General features: G+C 48.1%; 1 protein-coding gene across 1 annotated transcript in view; it reads left to right on the top strand.

Moving 5' to 3' along the window:
* Positions 1-7,258: 7,258 nt before the first annotated feature.
* The window catches only part of DRP2 (dystrophin related protein 2), a 30,308-nt gene continuing 16,743 nt past the window's right edge, over positions 7,259-20,823 (top strand). Inside the window, exons 1-4 of the mRNA XM_056491341.1 lie at positions 7,259-7,496; positions 14,894-15,030; positions 18,976-19,109; positions 19,917-20,073. Of these exons, the coding sequence (XP_056347316.1) occupies positions 14,923-15,030; positions 18,976-19,109; positions 19,917-20,073 (399 nt within the window). The 5' untranslated portion in view covers positions 7,259-7,496; positions 14,894-14,922. The remainder of the gene's footprint in view (positions 7,497-14,893; positions 15,031-18,975; positions 19,110-19,916; positions 20,074-20,823) is intronic.

Here is a 20,823-nt window from a genome sequence, read left to right as displayed (position 1 = left end):
CTGGTCCCTGAGATTAGTTTTCCCTTGGGGTTGGTGTTTGGTTGAGGAAACAGAATAATTTTATCAAAGACTTGCAGCATCACAGGTCTTTATTATACCCTGTGTTGTGAAAGTATTTAAGCAGATTCTGCACAGTTTTGATATTCAAGTACACAGGCTGGGCACTTGGAGATGCAGAACTACAGCAACGGGACTGATAACTTGATCTTAATGTTAGGTGGTTGTTGGTTTTTTTTTTTGTTGTTGTTGTTGTTGGACAAGATGCCTGTTTATAATCCATCCCACGCAGCAAAAATGTGCCTGGTATTATTGGGCACTAGAGACTACTTTTAGCCTCTTCATGCTGTGGTAACTTTTGTCTTTTTTGACATTTGGACATTTTTCTTCTTTTCTCTCTGAGTATCTGAGTAGCATTATACTTGAGTGGAAGAATGGCCCTTTTAGGGAGGAATGTGCTACTGTACCTTTTCTATTTTCTTATCTTTTTTCCCCTGCTTGCTCTTTGCATTTGAATCATCTCAGTAAATTTTGCAGACCATTTTCTGTTAAAAGCATGTGCTAAAAGACTTGGCTGACCACAGCTGCTCTGAGGACTAAAATGGACATAGTCATGACCCATCCATTTCCTGGTAAGTGCCAAATGAGTGATTTACCTCTCATGCCTGTTTCTGCCCATTGTGAGCTAGGTGCACACTATGAAATTGTAGCCAGAAACAAATGTGCTGAGGTATTATTTGTCTACAGTCTTTTGATTTTGGGGTTTTGTAATACCATAAACAGGCCATGGCTTCACCATTTCAGTTTAACTACATCCTGTAGCATTGTTAGTAGCTTTTTAGCTGATTTCCAAAATGGAGGCCTCTCCCTTTGGAAAAATCTCTGAGTGGGTATTAAATAGGATTTCAAAGTACTGGGCCAGAACCCTGTCTGGGGCAAGCAGCCACAGCTCCACTAATTTCTAATGGATCTGTGTTGAGTTGCACCAGCTGAACATCTGGTCTCCAGTTCACAAAACCAAAGCCATTAACCCCTCCCTGTCAGACACAGTGAGCATTATGCCTCTGAAAATCCAAATGCCTAGGGCTAGAGTTAATTCAAATTCTTCTTCTGAAGCCATGTTTGCTTTGTGTTTCTGTTCATCATTTTTATTTTGTGGTGGGAGACTCATTTGTGCATCTTTATGCATCACAGTCTACTGCCTTTTCAGAGAGAGCTTGCTCAGAGAGAGTTAATAATTTCAACCTGTTTTCAGCTGGAATGAAGAAACTGGTTCCTCTGTATCCCTGCTTTCTATTCTTTTGTTGGCCTACTTCCCTCTGCTTGCATTTTGCATTCCTAATGCCATGAATAAATCAGGACCCAAGGATTTAGAAGGTGGTACAGCTGTAACCACTCAGAAAATTGAATCTGTGAGGCTTGTTCTGCAGCTCTAACAACTGCCAATATGGGTGCTCCTGAACTCTTCTAATAACATTTAACAGCTACCAAAATAAAATTCACTTTGCCTTTTTTTTTATACAATGTTTGAGACTTTTGTGCCTCTACTCAATGTCTCCTCACGTGGTTACCTCAGTCTTTTAGGCAAAGCTCAGTTGTAAGGTCTCTAGGGCAGGGTAATCACCTCCTGGCTGCTGTGACAAAATGGCTTATCACAAATCTGCACAGTGGAGACAGGAGCAAGGGAAACTGTGGGATCTGACCTGGCAAAGAGTTCATTTTCTTCACAGAATCACAGCAGAGTGAAACTCCTGCCTGGCTGTTGTCCTAGATCTTCTGATAACTTGTCATTAATAATACACACTGGGCTGATTTGTAGCTCCATGGCTCCTGAGTGACTGTGTGAGGGAGCTCTTTATGTGCTCTTTAGTCAGAGGATGCATCTAGTCTGGATGAAAAACAACAGAGATTGATATAAAGCTTGCTTTGGATGATGAATATCTTGAAAGAACAAAGTCCTCAAGTATTTTCTTCCAGGAAAGAATATTTATGTTGTACCGATGGGTTTCCCTCATTATGGCTCTGTTTTTTAAAATGGAATTATGATCTGAAAAAGGTTGGATGCCACTAAACCTTGCTTTTGACCAAGACTGCCTTTTATGTTCTTAGCATTTGGTGATGTGGTTTTGGGCATAGGATTCCTGAGAGAACTGTATGTAGCTGTTAGACCTATCCAAGTAATTATAGTTGGCAAGGGAGGTGTTGAAGTACATAAATAACATTCTGCAAGGTGTGTACCTTGTGAGGATGCCTCTCTGCCTCTCAGCTTCCTGTCTTGTAGGAGTAAAAAGTCTGCATAACAGAGGGTAAGGTGTTTATTTTTTTTTTTATTTTTTTTTAAAGGCTTTAATCTCCAGGCTCACTCATGCACAAATGTAGAAACCGAAACAGTTCATCTTCAAAAAAAAAAGAAAAGCTGCAGGTACCTACACAGGCTCTAAATACCATTTTAACCTTGACAGTGTTTAGAAATCTGTAGGCTGAGGTGTGATTCCATTCTGCAGTTTAATGAGTGAGTATGCAGCAGGCAAGCTGTGGTACCTGCCAGAAACGTGACACAGGATGGGCTGTTCCAGCACAGCCTCAGTCATAGGATATTTAAGTCACTGATCTCCTCAGCTTCAGGCACTGGGTTTAGGCTGCAAATTGCAACAGATACTTTGAAAAATTTCAGTCTCTGCCCAAATCCTTTGGGCTCTTCCTTTGAAGAATTCAGGGATAAGCTTCTGCTGTGAACATAGATTTTCATGTGCAGCTGTATCCCTGTGCAGTCTGACTTGCTCTGCTCCAGTGTCTGTGCTGCCTGTGAGTATGATCTCTGCAGGAAGAGGCTGCTCTCTGCAGGTTTCCTCCCAGCCCTCTCTCTCAAGTCTCTGGGCCTGTATCATCCCCATCATGGTTTGTTGTGCACGGATCACTAAGCAGTTTCCTTTCTCTTAGGGCACCTCTGTTCTCTGTCCAAGTGAATCTTCAGCAGCTCCTGTGTGATTGCTTTCCTGCTCCTTTGAGTGCACAGCCCAGTAAATAAGGAGGGGGATAAGAAAGCATACTGTTGACAGGTTTTGAAGAACAAAACAGCCCCTGAAATCTGCCTTGTCTCCTCTCCTGCATGTTTTTGCTTTCTTTACCATTTCCTCCTTTGTCTTTCTTTCTCCATCTCTTCTCCCAAATTCTTTTACACTCTTTTGATACCCACCCCACTTTTGGTACTTGCTGCTCTGAAAAGGTTCCCTTCCTTCCCTATAGCCTCTATTTCTCGTTTGGGGGGATTGTTTCAAGGGCTGTATGGGAACAAATGAAAAGGGGGATTCATTCTGTTTCTGAGTGCATGGCAACTGTCTGCTTGCATCAGTTCTCTGCCCATTCTTCTCTCTCACCCCAGGTACCATGTGTTTAGAAAGTACCCTGCTGTTTTTCTAAATGCTTTCAGTAGGGTAGAATCTGCTCTGGGAAGGTTTTTGTGCTTATTGATGCTAACAAAAAAAGGTAGAGTTATTTCTTTTATATCAGTTATTTAAACAGAACAAACAAAAAAGCCCCCCAGGATGGTACAATATCCAGTCAACTAAATTATTTTCTTGGGGCCCTAATTCTAGTTTTGTTCCTTCTTGTTGAAGAGAGGCTCTTTGTGCTCTGCTCCCAAGCCTGCTGGCCTGTGTAATGTACTGGAATTAATGGGCAGGTCTGTCCCTTTGTGCAAACCTGTTCCTCTGGCTTCCCCCTTCCCAGGTAGGAACAGCACAACCACTGAGATAATGATCCTGAATCAAAACAGAGGTACAGCTGTTTGGATGTGGGCAGCTGTGAGAGAACCCAGTCCTGTCTGATGCTTTAATTAGGAGGAGACCCAGGTGAGGGAGCTCTGTGTCTCAGGAAAACAGGGATTAGTAGACACTTGGGGAGAAACTGGATTTCTTCAAGCCGTAAGGGACCTTGTCCTGGCTCACAGGACTCTCAACAAACTCTTCTTCAGCAGATGGATCCACAAGGACTGTGGGTGTATGGCTCTAGGGAAAGTGCTCTTCTGGTGTCTGTATTCTCTTTTTAACAAGGATAAGTTTACATTCTGTTCCTGGGTAAAGCATCATTCACTAAAACACCTTAATTGGGATAAATTGATAAATTTGAGGTTTACTCTGAAAGGGAAAAAAATGTACCAAAGTTTCCAAAGGATGGTAACAATATCCCTCTTCTGTTCCAGAGGGGGTGAACTCTCAGGAGATACGATGTTTCAAAAGAGGGAAAAGAGGCTGTACATTTTGGGAACCAATTCCCTGTGACAAGGACTATTTTAGAAGATAAAGTTTAATTGGTGGGAACTTATGGGAAGAACAATGTAAAAGTAATAGCCTTTAATTATATTGAACCCTGAAGTTTTATATTGAAAATGTGAATGCCAGAATTTTAGGTAATGTTTTTATTTGGTTGGTAATGCAAGAATAATTAGTGTCATGGATATTTCAGCTTACAAATTACTAATAATAATGGCTTTGTATATGAAGAATGTAATACAGAATTTAGGTTGAAAGCAAATACAGCAATCATTTCTAGCTTTTAAAACTTTCAAACTAAAAATATTGTCAGTGTGTGTGTCTCTATATATATATGTCAATTTTATGTTCAAGCCTGAACTTGTCCCAATTTTTACCCATTGTATGATTGTACACTGTATTTAGCACTGTGCATCTTGAGGTGTCCCTGTTGGAAGGGTGGACATTGTTAGTTTTGCCAACAAGGTACATATTTGCTGTTTCATAAAACATAAAATATCTGGAATGTTTCATTAGGGGTACACATAAAGTAAGTTCCACTGTATCTTCTGGAAGCTCAGCTCTTAGAGTTCCTTGGGAGATTTTTTTGGCTGAAGTTCTCTTCAAAACTCAAAGCACACCAAATTTAGCCTCTCATCTCAGAAGCCTTCTCAAACACTTAAAAAAGTTGTAGTGCTTATGTGAAAACTGCGATTATGACACATCTGAGTTGGTCTCCCTCGTTCCCTTTGAGTTCTGAATTCCTCCTCTCCTTGCCCTAATTATATCCTTAAACCAGAAAGTATTGGAGAACTTGGGAAGACATTCCCAGCCCTGGAAGCAACTCTCCCAGCATAGATTCTGGTTTTTCAACTAAACTGACACAAGAGATTTTTTTTTTCTCTACTGCATTTAAACCATCAATAATTTAGGATGCTTGTACTGCAAAGCACCTTGTTTTTGTGGTTCATGCTGTCTGTTCATATCTCTGTGCTGATGTCTGTCTTGTGTGCATGTGTAACTTGCCTTGATATGTTTATCCATGTTGTCATGTCCCTTACAGATGCTGGTGGTGACAGACACATGCTGCCATCAGATTTGGTCGTGTCTCTCTGGTGTTTGTGGAGTTGCCTGGACAGCTCTTCCAGACTCTGCTGTTATTTTTCCCCTCACTCTCCTTATTTAACCCAAGATTTATTATTTGTGTGTGTGCACAAAAATAGCCCAGCAGAGTCTCTGCTCATTTTTCTCTTCTGATCCATATCTGGATTTTTTTTTTTTGTCTAAATACAGCTTTCCAGGAGGGATTTTGTTGCATCAGTACAGCTGTTGTGGAAGCAGAATCTATTGAAGAAGCTTTTAAGAGCAGAAGGTGTGGAGTGAATAAGTAATTCTTGGGTTGGTACTTGAAGTATTCAGTGTTGCTCCTTTTGGAACCAACCATAAGGAATAAAAATCTCATTTTAGTGTAGTTACATGGGTCTTCTGTGCCTCACTGTGCTCTGCTCCTGACTCCTGGTGCACCCATCTAGGATGAAGGGAGAACTTCCTGAGGGTCAGCCACCCACCTGCTGCAGGTTCCAGCTGATACCATCACAAGGAGCTCACTGGTTTCTTGAGGACTCTCTCAAATGTATTTTCCACAAGATCAACTGTAATTTGAATTTTATATCTTCGCCATGTTTAAATTGGTGACCTGGAAAAGCTTTTGATCCATTCACATCCCCATGGTGTGGGATTAAAGTTTTGCTCTTTGGCTGAAAGGTGGTCGTGGGCTCCCCACCCTGCTGGGCGCTGCCCTGGGGTGGGCTGGGCACTGTCCCTCTGTGCAGCACCATCTCCTGACCACTGCCCTTAAACCTGCAGGAAGCCTTGTGATGCTGCACAGAGTTTGCCAGATGTTATTTCCATTGCTGGCTTGGCCAGAAGTGATTTTTCAGGAATGTAGTGGAGTTGTGAAGCTGTTACTGGGTCTGAGTGAGCTGAGTGAACCTGCATTTTGGGATACGCTTGAGCTGGGAAATAAATGTATAGAAATGGAAAATGTTTACAAACAGCACTGATATTTCTGGATAACATGACTGTGTGAGCAGAAAATTAACATCTTTAGTCTGTCAACTCCGGGGGAAAAAAGGGGCTAAGACTCACTAAAGACTGTTCTGACAAGGACCAGGAAGATTGTATTTCCTGAGTTTTAATTTTCCCATGGAAAGGCTGAGACAGTCTAGTGCTTAAAACACAGAGCTGGGATTACATTTGAATCCTCATTCTCACCAAGTAATTTAATTCTGTTTCTTTTTGTTTTATATGAAAATAGCATCACTTGGTGACTTGGGCAGTTTGAAACCCTTGGGTGGAATGATCTAAAAAAACTGTAAACTGTTATATATGGACCAAAATCCCAACTCTGTGTCTGTGTGCTCAGCTAAGCTAGCAGCTCAAATCCTGTTTCTTGTGAGCTGAGACGAGATACCCTTACCTAAAAGACGGATACGTTTAAAAGATCTCCCCAGCCTGGAAAATTACCTCCTTCCTCTACTTATTTTTATTTTCTAAGAAGAATAGGAAGCACATCCGAAATTAGATGATAATCCTATCTTTGCTCCTTAACTTTAATTTTAAAACGAGCTATTCTTAAATGATAAAATCTTGTGTCAGATACCCAAACTGTGGCTAAGGAAGGAGGGGAATGTGTCTGGCATTTCCCAGCACACGCGTGGCCATATCTAACCTAAAATGAGAGACGCCAGCCCCGGGAGGCGGTGGGAGATGTCGGCGAGCGGCGGGAAGCGTGTCTGAGCCCAGCAGCCCGTGTCAGGTCTCCAGAGGTCAGACCACGGCGCTTTCCGTGTTTGTACATCTCCCCTCCTCCCTTTCCTTTCCCCCTCTCCATGTGTATTTTGTCTCCTCCTCCCGTGCGTGCCCGTCTCTGCATCCCCGCTCCTCTCCCTGTCCTCCTCCGGATCGATCGCCGGCCGGGCTCTGCCAAGGGCCGGGCACTTGCCGGGCTCGTCCTCGTTGCCCGCTGTGGTTTTTTTTTGCCGAGTCAAGGGTGTCTCTTCGGAGGCTCGGCGAGATGCTGCTCGCGGTGCTGTGATCGCATAGCAACACAGCAGCCGGGGCGGTGGAGGAGGAGAGCAGCGGTGCCGGGGCTCAGCATGCATCCCTGGCACAGGGACTCCGCTGCTGATTCACACAGCCAGCCCCGAGCCCGCTGCCCCCGCGCCCTGGACCTGCCCGACTCGGAAGGTAGGCCACGACAAAATTTGTTTGCCACTCAGATCCTGGCTGGGCTGGAAAAGGGGAGATATTTGGGCAGATGGTTTAAGCTGGGAAATGCGCTCTTTGGGGGTGTGCGTGTGTATGTGTGTCCCTTGGCAGCAGCGCTGCCCATGCATGTGCGGGTGAGGAAACTTGCAGAGAAGAAAAGAAAGGTGTCAGGTGAGAGCAAGAGAGGTGGCCAAGACCATTTCCACAAAGGAGAGGCTGGGGACCAGTTAGGGATGCGGATTCCCGATGCAAACAGCAGCCTCCAGCATCCCAGTTTCACGGCTTTGATGCTTTGCACATTGAAGGCTCATTTAGCCTGGCAGTGTTTCCGCCTGGGCTGAAGGGCTGCTCCGGGCAGGGTGCACGGTGGCCTTCTAGCATCTTCCTGGGAGGATCAGGCAGGAAGGACCCAAATATTCCTCACGGAGCAAGCCACGATCAGCCCACAGTCCCAGGTCTGCCCTTTCCATTCACTACCTTGCACGGTCCAGCCTTGCTCCTTTATGTGTCCGCCCTCCCCTCCCCCAGCTTCTCCTTCCACTCATCGTTCCTCCTTCTCCTCCCCTCTCAAGGGCTAATATTGCCACCACTGACCTTCCCTTGGATGCAGGCATCCCTGACCGACTGCAGGATTGCCTGCAGGAAGCACAGGACCTTTCCTGCTCCCCAGGGCTCAGCACTCTGCCTCCCTCTCCCTGCCAGACAGGACAGCCTGGGCTGTGCTTTCTCAAGATTTTATGCCACAGATTATTACAGGTCCCTAGTCCAGCCTGTTTCCTTCAGCCTCCCCTCCAGCACAGCATCACAGCTGTGGAGGTCCAGTGGTGGAAGTGCCAGCATTGTATTTGTGGGGTTTCAATGCTGAGCTTGCCCATGTGCAGTGACAGGGGTGTGGAGCAATTACTCCCACACCCTTACATGCCATGCTTTTTCTGGGAGAAACCAGTGTGTGTTTGTATTTTGGGTTTTAGTGAAGGGGAAAAAACAAAAAACAGAAGTGTAGTCAATTTTTTGTCAGTTTGTTTTCCTTGTGCCCTAATCCAAGGTCCCTCACAGCTCTCCTGCTGCTGCTCACCTCTATCTTGGACCTGTGAGAGTTCTTGCTTGATTATTCTCATGAATGGCCTTTCCTGCCTGACCACAGAGCCCTTGTTGAAGAAGCTGTGTGAGGTCCCAGCCACAAGGTTCAGCTGTGCTGGGAGGGTTCCCATTCTCCTGGCACCCATGTGTGGCTCCTGTGCCTGCTGTGCCTCTGGTGCCATCTCCCTCCTGCCCCTGCCAGCTCCCCGTGCTGAAAGCTGCTTTCTCTGCTGCTGTGTCTGTCCAGGCAGGGTTCTGGAGACAGCAAGGATGTGGTGGCACTCGGGAAAGGAACTGGACCACAGCCTCATTCTGCAGCAGTGTCCAGGAATGTGGGTGCCTGGAGTGCTTGGAGGGGAAGTGTTGGAGTGGGTGCTCTGATGTGATGCTGTGTTCAGGTCCTCTCTGTCAGCTGAAGGAGCTGAGATGAGATGAGGACCACGTCTCTGGATTAATACCTGGGGCACATCAATGCTGCTCTCTAAAATTGGCAGGACTCTAACTATGAATGGGGCTGCTGAGGTTGGAGTGGCTCTTTGCAAAACTAAACAAAGTGAGACAGAGAAGGGTTTAAATGAATGGATTCAAACAAAAGTCCTGAGTTCTGGAGACATATGGTGAATTTCTCAATATAATTGTGTTTTGAGAAATATATTCAAGGCTTCTACTTTAGCCTGGATATGATATGATAAAAGCATAAGAGGGGAATTATAAGTCTCATTAAATAAGACATACTGACCAGAAAGAATTCAGTCTTCAAAAAACTCTCATTTTCATAGGTGTATGAAGATGAAACCAATCTTTTCAGAATTGAGCCAAAGTAGATCCATCCCATTTTCCTTTGCCGTTTCCCTTTGCGTAAGAATAAGGTCACTCTGATACATCTCAAATAGGGAAAGGAAATGTGACTCCATGGGACACACAGCCTGATCATAAAATTCATGTCCTCAGAAGGCCAGAGACCCTTGTGCTTTGGCAGGGAGTTTATAATAAAGATGACCTTAGAGGCAAGGCAGAGTATTCAGTTTAGGGAAGCAGGTGCCAGCTTTACAGTGAGAATGAGAAGCAAAGTGCCAAGGAAGCCAGGAGTCAGCAGCATTACCTTGGCCATCACAGCTGAGTGTGGGTGTGCTCTTCCCACTGTTGTTGATCAGTTACACAGCATGGCAAATGGGTGATGTGCTTTTCACAATGCAGCTAAACTTGTTTGCTGCTTCCAGCAGCAGGGAAGGGAAAGTTCAGGTGCTTGGAGGAGAAAGGCAAAGACAAGGCTTGAGGGTTTTACTGGTTTAAGTTGGCAGGTTTCAGGGTTACAGGAGCCACATTTCTGAAGGAATGTGTTCCATTTTTATGCTTGGTGCAGCCTTGTTTCAGTCATGAAGCAAGTGATTTCCCCACTGTTCTGCTGTCCCTTTTGGGAGGTTGCTGCTTGCCCTTCTCCTGCTCCCTCTGTCAGGTCTATCAGGCAGCAGCTCCTCTGTGTCCAGCACAGCAGGGCTGTGGGCTCACAGCTGCCTCCTCTGCCTGCTCAGTCATTATTTCAGTGCTTTAATCTGCTAAGAGATGGGAAAAGTTCCTAGAAAAAGAGAGTTTTAGAGAGAGCAACTTAAAACCCACCTGGGAGTCTGAAACAACATGCAAAAGAAATTTAGGTTTTTCAATCTTCCCTTAAAAAATCCCGTAAGTTATTTTTGAGCAGAGAGAGGGGTAGTCAGTTCTGCATGACCATGTTGTGGGCATACACCCACACTCACCTGGTGAGGTGGGGACATCATCATCACAGTTTCCTAGTGCAAAGCCAACTGGTGAAATTTTTCAGTTTGAGACTGTGAGTGTGTATATTCTGTTGCTTGGGAAAATGGAGAGTGAGTGAGCCAGGGGAAAAGATGCTGCTTCCTTATTAAGATGTGTGGCACCTGTTTATCCATTGAGTTAAAATGACATTTTGGTTATGAGCTCAAAGTCCAAGTGGCCATTTAAGAAAGGAGCTCATTAGAGGTGAGAGTCCCCACTTCACCCACCCTCAGTGAATAACACATCTTCTGTGCTGCTTGCTCAGTACAAAGGTTTTATGTTACTTCTTATGGACAGGTGCTTAATTGAAGCACACTTCATTTTAATTAATAAAGGGGACCTGCTTCTTTGGTGGCAGTGCAGTGTGAAGCCCAGTGGCAGCTTTGGTCTCTGGGATTTTTAGCACTCATATGATGGGGTTGCAAATGCTCCCACATATGGAAGATTGCTGATAGTCCCCTTTCAGGGAGCACATAACAACCAGGAGAATGTTGGGATGATTTTTTGTGGGAGTGTGTTTGGGTATCTATTCCAGGTTTGTAAAGAGATGGAGATTAAGGGCCCACGCTCTGAGAGTGAACTGTGTTATTTCTGTATTGATTTCAGTGGGACAAAGGTTGCTTCTCTCTCACCAAACCTTGACCAGTGGGTCTTGGGAAGTAGGTCGTCTGGCCCTGGATCTCAGGCTTAAATTATTTACTTACAAGTGCAGAAAACAATTTTTGCTGGAACAGGATGTGTTGTTAAGCTGCCGAGGGAGTCCTGCTGTCTGTCAGCCTGGGAATGCTGCCTTTGTTAGCATCTGCTTGGGAGCTGAACTCTGAAATATCCACAAGCCTCCCACCTTTCCCCTTAAAGGACACTGAACATGCTGAGCTAAAATGTTATTACTTCTCTGTACAGTAAGTTAAACAACAACACAGTCATTAACATTTCCAGCAGCAGGGAACATGTTTGTATTTCCACTCTCCTCGTGGGATAAAGGCTGAGCTGCCTTGCCTCAAGATGTTCCCATATTTTTTTCCTTATAGGCCAAGATCTGAAGTGAAAAGTTTCAGGAAAGAATGTTTAGGAGGAAATTAGCAATTCAAAGCATAAACCGTGTGATTGAGAGACCTCTTGGCCTGTATGCTGGGTTTGCTGCTGTTATAGAGCTGGAAATTCAACATCTGACATTACACCATACTTCCTGTGACAGGTTTCTAATCCTGGGGGTTTCCTTTAGCCAGGGAGGTTCAGCTGCAGTGTGAATTCCCTTAACTTTTGGGAGAGTTTTGGATATGGGTTTGTATCAGGAGGATTCTAAAGAAAAGCAGCAAAATTGGAGAATGCTGTGCACTGTGTGCAGTGGTGGTGAGCTGTCACCTTCCTTTTGGCTGGGATGGAGAAGAGGTGCTGCAGGAGCTGGGACAGCCAGGGATGCTGCTGCAGCAGGTCTGTAAGGCACAGAAAGCACAGAGCTCCCTGAGTGGAGCAGTGAGTTGTGTGGCAGAACTGGTAGAGCAAAGGCTTTTCCAGGTGCCTTTGTCAGACTGCCTGGAGAGAAGGGAGTGGGACAGGCTCTCCAGTGCTGAATTTGTAACAGGTGCAGCTCATGTAGGAAGAGAAAAAAGGAAATTATTTTGGTTTTAATACACTTTAATGCCTACGCATTTAAGTGTTGAAATGTAGCATCCAGATTTTTGGCTTTCTCATTTTTCAACTAGAGGATCATCAAGATCCCATCTTGGTAGTGGCTTGGGTACTGAAGTGTTTGGAAGCTGTAACACAGCACTGTGGAAGGTGTTCTGCTTCATTTCTTGGGGTGTACTGAGAGCAGAGGCAAGTGTTGGGTGCTTTTCTCAGGGGAGGATGCAAATGGTAATGAGTTGTGCAGGTAATGAGGTTGTACCTGATGCTTCTGAGGACTGATCTGATCACCTTTGTGCCTGGAGTGCACCTGATCCAGCAAAGATCAGAGGGGAGACATCAGTGGAAGAGGTTTCCCTGCTTGCTGTCTCCTCTGTGTGAGTGCAGTGCCCCAGTGCCTGCTCCATGGTGACTCTAAGCTGCTTCTTGCAGCATCCACCTGTGGAAATTCTGCTCACCTGAGCCTTGATGTTTGTTCTGCTTGCACAGAAATGTGCCCAGGGGACCAAGCTCACCTTACATCTGTTTGAACAGCCTGACCACATTGCTCCCTGAGTCCTCCAAAGGAGGATCTCTCAACTCCTTTTCAAGCAGAGGCTTGGAGTAGGCTGTGGGGATGATGTTTTTGTTGTCTGCACTTAAATCTGGTTTGTCTGATGCTGAACCTTGGCTGTTGTGTGCTGGGTCTCCAGCACCAACCTAAAGCAGAGAGCAGAAGATGAATGGAGGTGTGGGAGAGGCAAAGTGGATCACAGGTTTGGCTCTTGAACAGGAATAGGCATCAGGCAGTAGGAATTTAGCCAGGAGGCATCCACAAAATCTCTACTCCACATGCTGCAGTGCCCAGACACAGATCTCTACGGAAGCACTAAAGTAGGAGTGCCAGAACTGGAGCTGTTCTGTGTGCCTCAGCAGAGAAGCAGAGCAGATCCAGGAGCATTTCTCCTTGCTTGGTTCCAGTAATAGCAGGGAATTTGGCAAGAGGTCATGTGGAGCTGCTGGCTTGCCTGCAGACGTGCCTCTCTGTCTGGTTGTCTCTCTCTCCCCCTCAGTGTCCTCCTTTGTGCTGCCTGCTGTGCAGCTCAGTCACTTCCACATTATCTGGGTTCTCTACCTCTGGGCTTTGTCTTTGCTGTTGCAGAGTGGCAAAGGGCAGCTGAGCCACTGCCCTCCAACCTGCTCTAGTGTTTGTGGCAGCAAGGAATTGCACAGGACGTGGCTGGGCAGGGCCCTTTGCTTGGCACTTGTTCTGTGACTGCTGCCTTGGACAGGCTTTAGTTCCCTGTGCCATCTGTGTCCTGATGGGCTTTGCCATCCCTGGAGGACTTCAAGGAGCTCCTCTGTTAGAGGCTTTGGGGAAGAATAGCTTTCCACACCCTGGCAATTGTGTCTCAGCTGGATTTAAAGTCATTCAGGGGTCATTCAGAGGAACAGAGCCCAAATGGCTCTGTGTATGGTATTTATTACCTTCTGTCAGAAATCTGTACCCTTGGAGTTGGGTGTGGTGAATTTGCCCCAAGAGGCTGGGTGGCTTTGAAAACCCTGGAATTCATAATTATTAATGTGGGTTTTATAATCCCCTCATAATCCCCAGCCTGCATGGGGAAAGGAGCAGGGACACACAGCCTGCAGTGCTCATTGGTGCTAATGGGCAGGAGAGGGAGAGGATGAGACCTTGGATTGTCAGCCTGCTGGAGAGCTCAGCACAGGCTGTTCTGCTGGAAAGGGAGAGAATTATGGCTGTAAAAATCACTAAGGGATTAAAAAATATCATAACAGGATAATCTCTTAATGTGTGTAATTGAGGGGAGAGAGGCAGTGAAAGCTCAGGCAGGGGAGTGAGGGATGTGAGAGTGTCAGAGATGAGCAGTGTGCACAGGGCCAGGGGGATTTCTCCTCACCCTCTGTCCAGTGGGGCTGCTACCAGTGCAGGATGTGCTGCCTGCTCCTGCCAGGGCTGAGCAGGAGGATTCCCCCCAACTGGGTGTGAAGCAGTCAACAACCTTCTTCCTTCAGCATCACTCATCCCCTGAAAGCAGCCTCACCTCCATGCAGACATGAGCTCTCTCTGCTGGAGCAGGTGATTTTTACCTTCTAAAAGTAAGAAAGAAGTCACCAAGTTTTCCCTGAGCTTTTTTTCTCATGGCTTTCTGTAAAGCTGAGATGGTGCTGGCAATGAAATAAATCCCAATTTTAGCTAATTTAGTGTCCAAACAACAAAACCCAGCAGTGCTGTGACCAGAGGCTGCATTTCTGATCTATAGAATAGTCAAGGGGCCACTGCTAACTGGCTTTACAGGTCATGCAGTTCAAAAATGGGTATAATGAAGGGAATTTTATAGCTCATAATGAGCAAAAACTCATAAAAAGCTAGCTCACAGTATGTGATACATGAAGCTGGGGCTCTAGGCAATTTGCCTTCTGAATATAAAAGGAAAAAATATGTTTGAAAGTGATGTCTGTTATGGGGATATGTCTGTTCTGTCTAAACATGAATTGCTCTGGATTAAAATCCATACTGCACCACCTGCTAGGAAGAAAGTGAATGTTATCTCAACCAAAACTAGGACAATGGTCATGACAGTGGGATCCTCTCTGCCTTTCTTTAAACCATGGGCATCTTGTACAGTTCAAGAAACACAATCCCTCCTAAAAGTTCAGTATAACCTGTGGGACTTACTAACAGTGTATCAATACCACAAATTACATAACCAGGTGGAAAAAAAAATTGGATGTTTAGACTGCAACACTAGCAGAAGTATATTAAATTTTAAAATGCTTCTTTTAGTCTCCAGCTGCCATGGAGGCAGCACTCCAGGCAGCTGGGAAGGGGTTCAGCTCTGTGACCCAGGGACTCTAACACTGCTTTTCAGGTGCTCCATCCCCATGACCATCAGTTCTGATGCAGCCCCTGGTGATGCAGGAATGGCTCTATGTCCTCCCACGATGTCCTGAGTGGCACATCCCGGAGCAGGCACAGCACAGCAGCGCTGCCCGCCCGCTGTCCCAGGTAAGAGCTGGCTCTGGGGGCCTTTTTCTTGGCAGCTTTTTGTGGAGATTGCAGATTCCTGTGGGGCAGAGCAGGCCCTGTGCTGCTGCTGGCAGGGAAGACTGTCAGCTCCAGCCCCCTGTCAGCTGCACTTAAGGAGAGCTGTGCTCTCCTCCAGCACTCTGGATGCAAAGTGTTTCCCAAAGTAGGGGAAGAGAGACAACCTGCAGAGCTGGATTTCAAGCCTCTTTCACAGCAAAGAATGAGAGGCTACTGTTAAGAACTCTTATGTATTTGGTTGAGCTTTTTTTTTTTTTTTCCTGGAAACTTGGAAGAATGTAAGCTTTTGATGAAAATGTAGGTTTTCTACTCTTCCTTGTTGCAGAGAAGAGCTTGGAAATAAGCCCCTGGTGGATGCTGTAAGGCAGAGGAGGAATCTGACCTCCTACTAATCTGGTTATCTTGAGGGACAGATCTTGTCTCCTTCCCCCAGGGTCTCTGAGCCCCAGGCCAGGCTCCTCACCAGAGGGGCAGGAGGATCTCTGGGGACCCCAGGGTAAATGGCAGAGCAGAGTGAAGAACAGAAAGGTGTGCTGGCAGCTGTCTGCACTCTGCACTGAGCTGTCAGGAGGTGGTTTAGCACCTCTGGTGTGGGGAAATGCTGCCTGGGCTCTGCCAGGCTGGGATCCCTCTTTGTCTGCAGCTGCTGGTCCCAGGGTTCCTCCCACCTGACTGGACACTGATGCCAAAGGTTCCCTTGGGCTCTGGTACTGTTCTTCCCAGGACAAATGAGGTCCCAGCTCTGCCTTTTCTTTTTTCACTGTACTTCAGGCATAAAAAGCAAAGGCTGAGCATGAAGTTTCTCCTTACTGTGGCTGACCATCAGCCTGAACCCATTCTGGGATCTGCAGGAGGAAGGCAGAGCTGTCTCTGGAGAGGCTCCAGCATGCAAGAATGAGGCAGGGGGAGGCTCTTGGTGGCTGAGTCAGGTTCCTTGGCCCCAGGGTGGCTGATATAATGCTGCTGCCAGGCCAGTGCACGGGTGGCTGATAAACAGCCCCTCAAATGAAGTGAGGAGGGAGAGGGCTAGAACAAGATGAGCAGGGAAAAGCCTTCCTGACCTGCCTGAGCAGTCCCAGCCTCTGTGAGGGGACCAGAGCCCTGGGATTTGCTGGGAGAGAGGAGGGGAGTTGGGGCAGGAGCACTGTTATTGACAGCTCCCCTTGTCTGAAGGGGCTGCTGTTCCCACCTAGGAAATGCCTCCCTCTCTTGTCCTTGCTAGTCCTGAAAGCCCTTGGCAAGCTGCAGACAACACATCCTTAGCTGTGTCCTGGCCTCACTGAAGCCCCCTCCTCCAGTCTGGGAGCTGCTGTCCCCTCTGCTGGAGCTGGGAGATGCTGAGGAGAGGAGCTGGTCCCAGAGGGAGGGACAGCACCCCTCAGATGTGCAGGCAGGAAAGAGAGGGAGAGATACTGGGAGCTTTTCTTTCATTCCCTGTAGGTGGAAGAGAGCATGATAAAAATTTTGGGCATCAGGACTGTGGGGGACACAAGAAGCCAGCCCAGAGCTTTTTTGGCAAAAAGAAACTATTTGCACTTGGTCCAGGCTGGCACTAACATCTGCTGGTACCCAGCACTGTTCTGGGGCACGTGGGGGACAACAAGGACACCTTTGACTTTTTTTGGGATTAGATCTCAAGATCCATTTACCTTCTGGGTCACTGAGGCTTGATGGGATGATTTCCTGGATAAATCCCTTCCCTGGCAAACACCCCTGTGTGTGCTCCAGCATCTGAGCCAGGGTCTTTGCTGGCCATCCCAGCACAAGGGATGGGTTTTCCCCAGTGCCCAGAGCAATGACCCCTCACACACCTGCTGCCCCACGTGGGTTTGCCCTGCAGCAGGGCAGATCTCTGCCCTCCTTGTGCTCTGAGGGCAGCCAGGGGGTTGGGGCAGGTCGGAGGCTGCTGGAATGCCGCTGGACAAAGCTGGGATTGAGGCTGGCTGCGAGGCCGCCCCCCTGCACATTCCTGGGGGGTCAGTGCCCTGCTCTGCGGGCACCCAGAGCACCCAGAGCCTGTCCCTGCCCTGCTGGGAGCTCCAGGGATGCCCGCTGCTCCGGGAGCCCGGAGCACGGCTGGGATGCGCTCGCACAGCCCGCGTGAGTGTTCTGCTCCCAAAATAAACCTGCCCAGGGTGCAGGGGAGGGGATGCTCAGGGGATGCTCAGAGGGAATGCACTTGTTTCTCCCTCTGCTTGCTTGCAGGGGTTTTGTCCTAGGGAAGCAGATGTTCAGCACCTGCTCTATGCTTGGTCACTGCTGCATGATTATCTGCAGGGCTTGGGAGTTGCAGGCATGGTGGGCTTTGAACTTATTAAATGATGCTGGGAGGACTGTGTTGTCTGCAGAGCCTGCACCCAGGTAGAGCTGATCCTTTCCTTTGGTATCCCCTGGGATAGAGGGAGAGCTGGAGCATTCCCTGGCAGTGCCCTGGCACTGACCTACTTCAGTGCCATGAGCACCTGCACATGCAGAGTATTGATTTTCCTATGTGCAAGCAGCAGTTTTAGCTTGAGTGGATCATTATTCGTGGCCTCAGGAATCCTGTGAACTCTGTGGGTGATGGTTTTCTCTGTTTTCATGGTGTTTCTGGAGTGGCAGGATGGGGAGGCAGAGAACAGCCGGTTAGATGTTTTTAGATGAATCAAACTTAGCACCAGTCTTGGCGATCATTTGATTTTTCTCTGAGAACTGGTGTGGAGGGGGTATTTTTAGCTGTGCAGCCAAATTCCTTGTCTGGTTGTTTTCTCCTGCCTGTTGTTTTCCTCGGCTTGGCTGAATTGCTTCTCCAGACACCTCCACGAGCCCTTGGACAGCACAAGTGACAAGTAGCTACACATTCCCCTTGAAAGAGCTGCTGCTTTTCCCCCAGAGGCAGCTGCCCTTATCTGGCCTGTTGTATGCTGTTTAGAAAGTACTAACACATTTAATTATGGTTGATTAAGCACCTGGGGATAATTATCTCAAGCGAGCTCTAATATCAAAGCAGCATTCGATCGAAATGCTGCCATTACTCCAACACAGCTCATTGATGTCTCACTTATGGGAATGTGTCCATGTGTTTTGCTCAACAAACTGTGATTTTTGGAGAGAAAAATCCCCTCTCACTGAGCTCTGTGTGAGGGGCTTCTGCTCCTGTGTGTTGTTGTCACCAGCATGTGCAGCAAAGTGCATTGTGAGCAGGGGCATGATACAGTGCTAAAGGCTCAGGAGAGGATTTCAACAAGAATTTGTTGTCCAGGGATCTGAACCCAGTTTTCCCAGCTGGATGTGCTTTCCTTGTGGGGCTGGGTTAGGATCAGCTGTCTTCCCTCCATGGCCCTTTGCAGCACCCTTCCCACGGCTGCTCATTCTGGAGAGCTGCGGAGGAGAAGCAGCATCTGTGGAGGAGAAGTGGATTCTCAGATTTGCCATGCAGGCAGGGAATATCCTGGAGCCTCTGTAGAGGAGCAGGTGGCAAGTCTCAGCATTGGGGATGGCAAAAAGGATGTTGGCAGATCCCCTTGGTCCCTAGGAACAGCAGGATCAGCCTCCTCTCAAAGCACAGCAGCTCTGTATAACATGGGAAAAATCATCATTAGCCCTGCAGGCAGTGTGACACATAAGGACCAGCTCTGCCTTAACAGCTCTCAGTGAGATAAGCTCATTGCTGGATAACTGAGGAGAGCAGGAGATGTGCAGTAAGCCCTCCCTTTAACCTTTGCTCTTAGTGCTGCTGGAGCTGGCACTGCATCCTTCTTCCAGAGACAGCCAGGAGTTCCCTGGGAGCTGCTAACAGACCAGTGCAGCCCCCTTGAGAGCTGAAGAGCCAGTCAGGGTTAGGGCAGAGCAGGGTGGGTGTCCCCAGCAAGTTCCCAAAGCAGCAGGCAGCAATCTCTGGATGCAGCTGGTTCTGTTTCTGCCCAGGTTGAAGCCTCACAGGATGGTGCAGGACCTTCGTGTGTGACCCCCCGGGCTCCAAGCGGTGCTGCCGGGCCCCAGGCCCCTCTGGAGATGAATCTTTGCTGGAACGAGATCAAAAAAAAGTCCCACAGCCTTCGGTAAGAGTCCTGCCTGGAGCAAGCTCCAGGCTGGCCTGGCCTTCCAGCCTTGCCTGCTGCTTGTGATTGTCAGGAGGGTTTTGAACTTTTTTGCTTGATGAGCCACATGAATTCACAGTGACCTTGGCTCAGCTCCCCCTCTGGTTCACAGACTTTTGAATCTCCTTTTGCTGGAAAGCATCTCCTCCGTTTCTACCCATCCCATCCTCTCCTCCCTCCTCTCCTTCCCTCCTGCTTGCTTTCTGCTGCTCTTTCTATTCTCTCCCAACTCTACAGTTGTCCCTTTTTGCCCCATGGCTTTGCCTCCACCTCCTCTGTGCCTGTCCCTTTGCTGGGAGCCCTCTCCACTGGGTGAGGGGAACATGCCTTCCAGACCCTCAGAGTTTGCAGCTCCACAGCCAGCATGACAGAGGGCTTAACTGGGGCGTGTTAATTGTCTCCTGCCTTAATCCAAGGCTCCTGGAAGCTGCCCAGACATATAAATGCCATTCCAAGCCCCCCTTGCTAGCCAGAGCAGTTCTGACCCACAGGCAAACACAGGATGACTGTCCTCTGCTCTGGCTCCAGGGTGAGGAGCAGCTTCTACTTCTTGTCCCCAGTGCCTCCATGCCTCACCCCACCTGGCAGTGGGACCTCTCTGCTGGCTGGGGGTCTTGCACAGCCCATGCTAAGGGGTGCTGCCAGTCCCTGAGGAGCTCCTGGGGGTCAGCACCCAGCCATGGTGCTGTGCTTCCCCTCCTCAGGGAGCCTGCTCCTCTCCTGTCTGTCTGTCTGTCTGTCATCTCACTGTCCTTGCTCTCGTGCCAGGGCTCGGCTGGAGGCCTTCTCTGACCACAGTGGGAAGCTGCAGGTGCCTCTGCAGGAGATCATTGACTGGCTGGGGCAGAAGGATGAGGAGCTGTCGGCGCAGCTGCCCCTGCGGGGGGATGTTCTCCTGGTGCAGCAGGAGAAGGAGACACACGCGGTGCGTTCCTGTCCTGTGCCTGTGCCTGCCCTGGGGTGGGCAGCCCTGCTGGGACCCCTGCCTCCTGTCACTGCCCATGCCACAGCCAGGCCTTGAGCGTGTCCATCTGCTTCCTGAGGAAAGGCAGAGCCCAGCTGGTTTTAGACAAAACACACATTACAGCCTCGAGTCACCAGTGAACTCTGTCCTTTGTAGGGGCTTCCCTACATCCTACCTCTCACTGGCTCTGGTTTTTGGGGTCCTGGAGCCTGGGAAGGCTGCTTGGTCTAGGGGCAATCCTGTGGCTGGGACATGAGTGATGCCTGCAGGAACACTTTATCATCATATCTGAAACTGTGGTACATCCAGACAGATCAGAGTTTCCTGCTCCCATGTTCACAGTATTTTCTTCTCACTGCCAGTGGCTGTTGGGCTTTAGTTTTTTTTACCTTGAAAACAAAAATAAAATGTTTACTGCTACTATCCCTCATCCTTGCTGGAGCTTCCCTGGTGCACAGACAGCCCATCCAGCAGACAGCACTGGTGTGGGAGCTGAGGTTGGAGGGGAGGAGAGGACACACCAGACCAGTGTGCCTGTGAAGTCTTCCTGGCAGATGTGCTGCTTTGGGGCATCCTGCTGTTCCTCTCCTTGCTCCTGCAGCAGCTGGACCTGTTGCTGAGCAGCTGCTGGGAGGATTGTTAGCGTGGCCATGCTCTCACTGCACGAGTGAAGAGCATCTCCAAGCAGTGCCTCTGGAAGCACCATAAATA

Source organism: Oenanthe melanoleuca, chromosome 4A, assembly GCF_029582105.1.
Source record: "Oenanthe melanoleuca isolate GR-GAL-2019-014 chromosome 4A, OMel1.0, whole genome shotgun sequence".
Classification (NCBI taxonomy): Eukaryota; Metazoa; Chordata; class Aves; order Passeriformes; family Muscicapidae; genus Oenanthe; species Oenanthe melanoleuca.
This window is presented reverse-complemented; position numbering and strand designations above follow the sequence as displayed.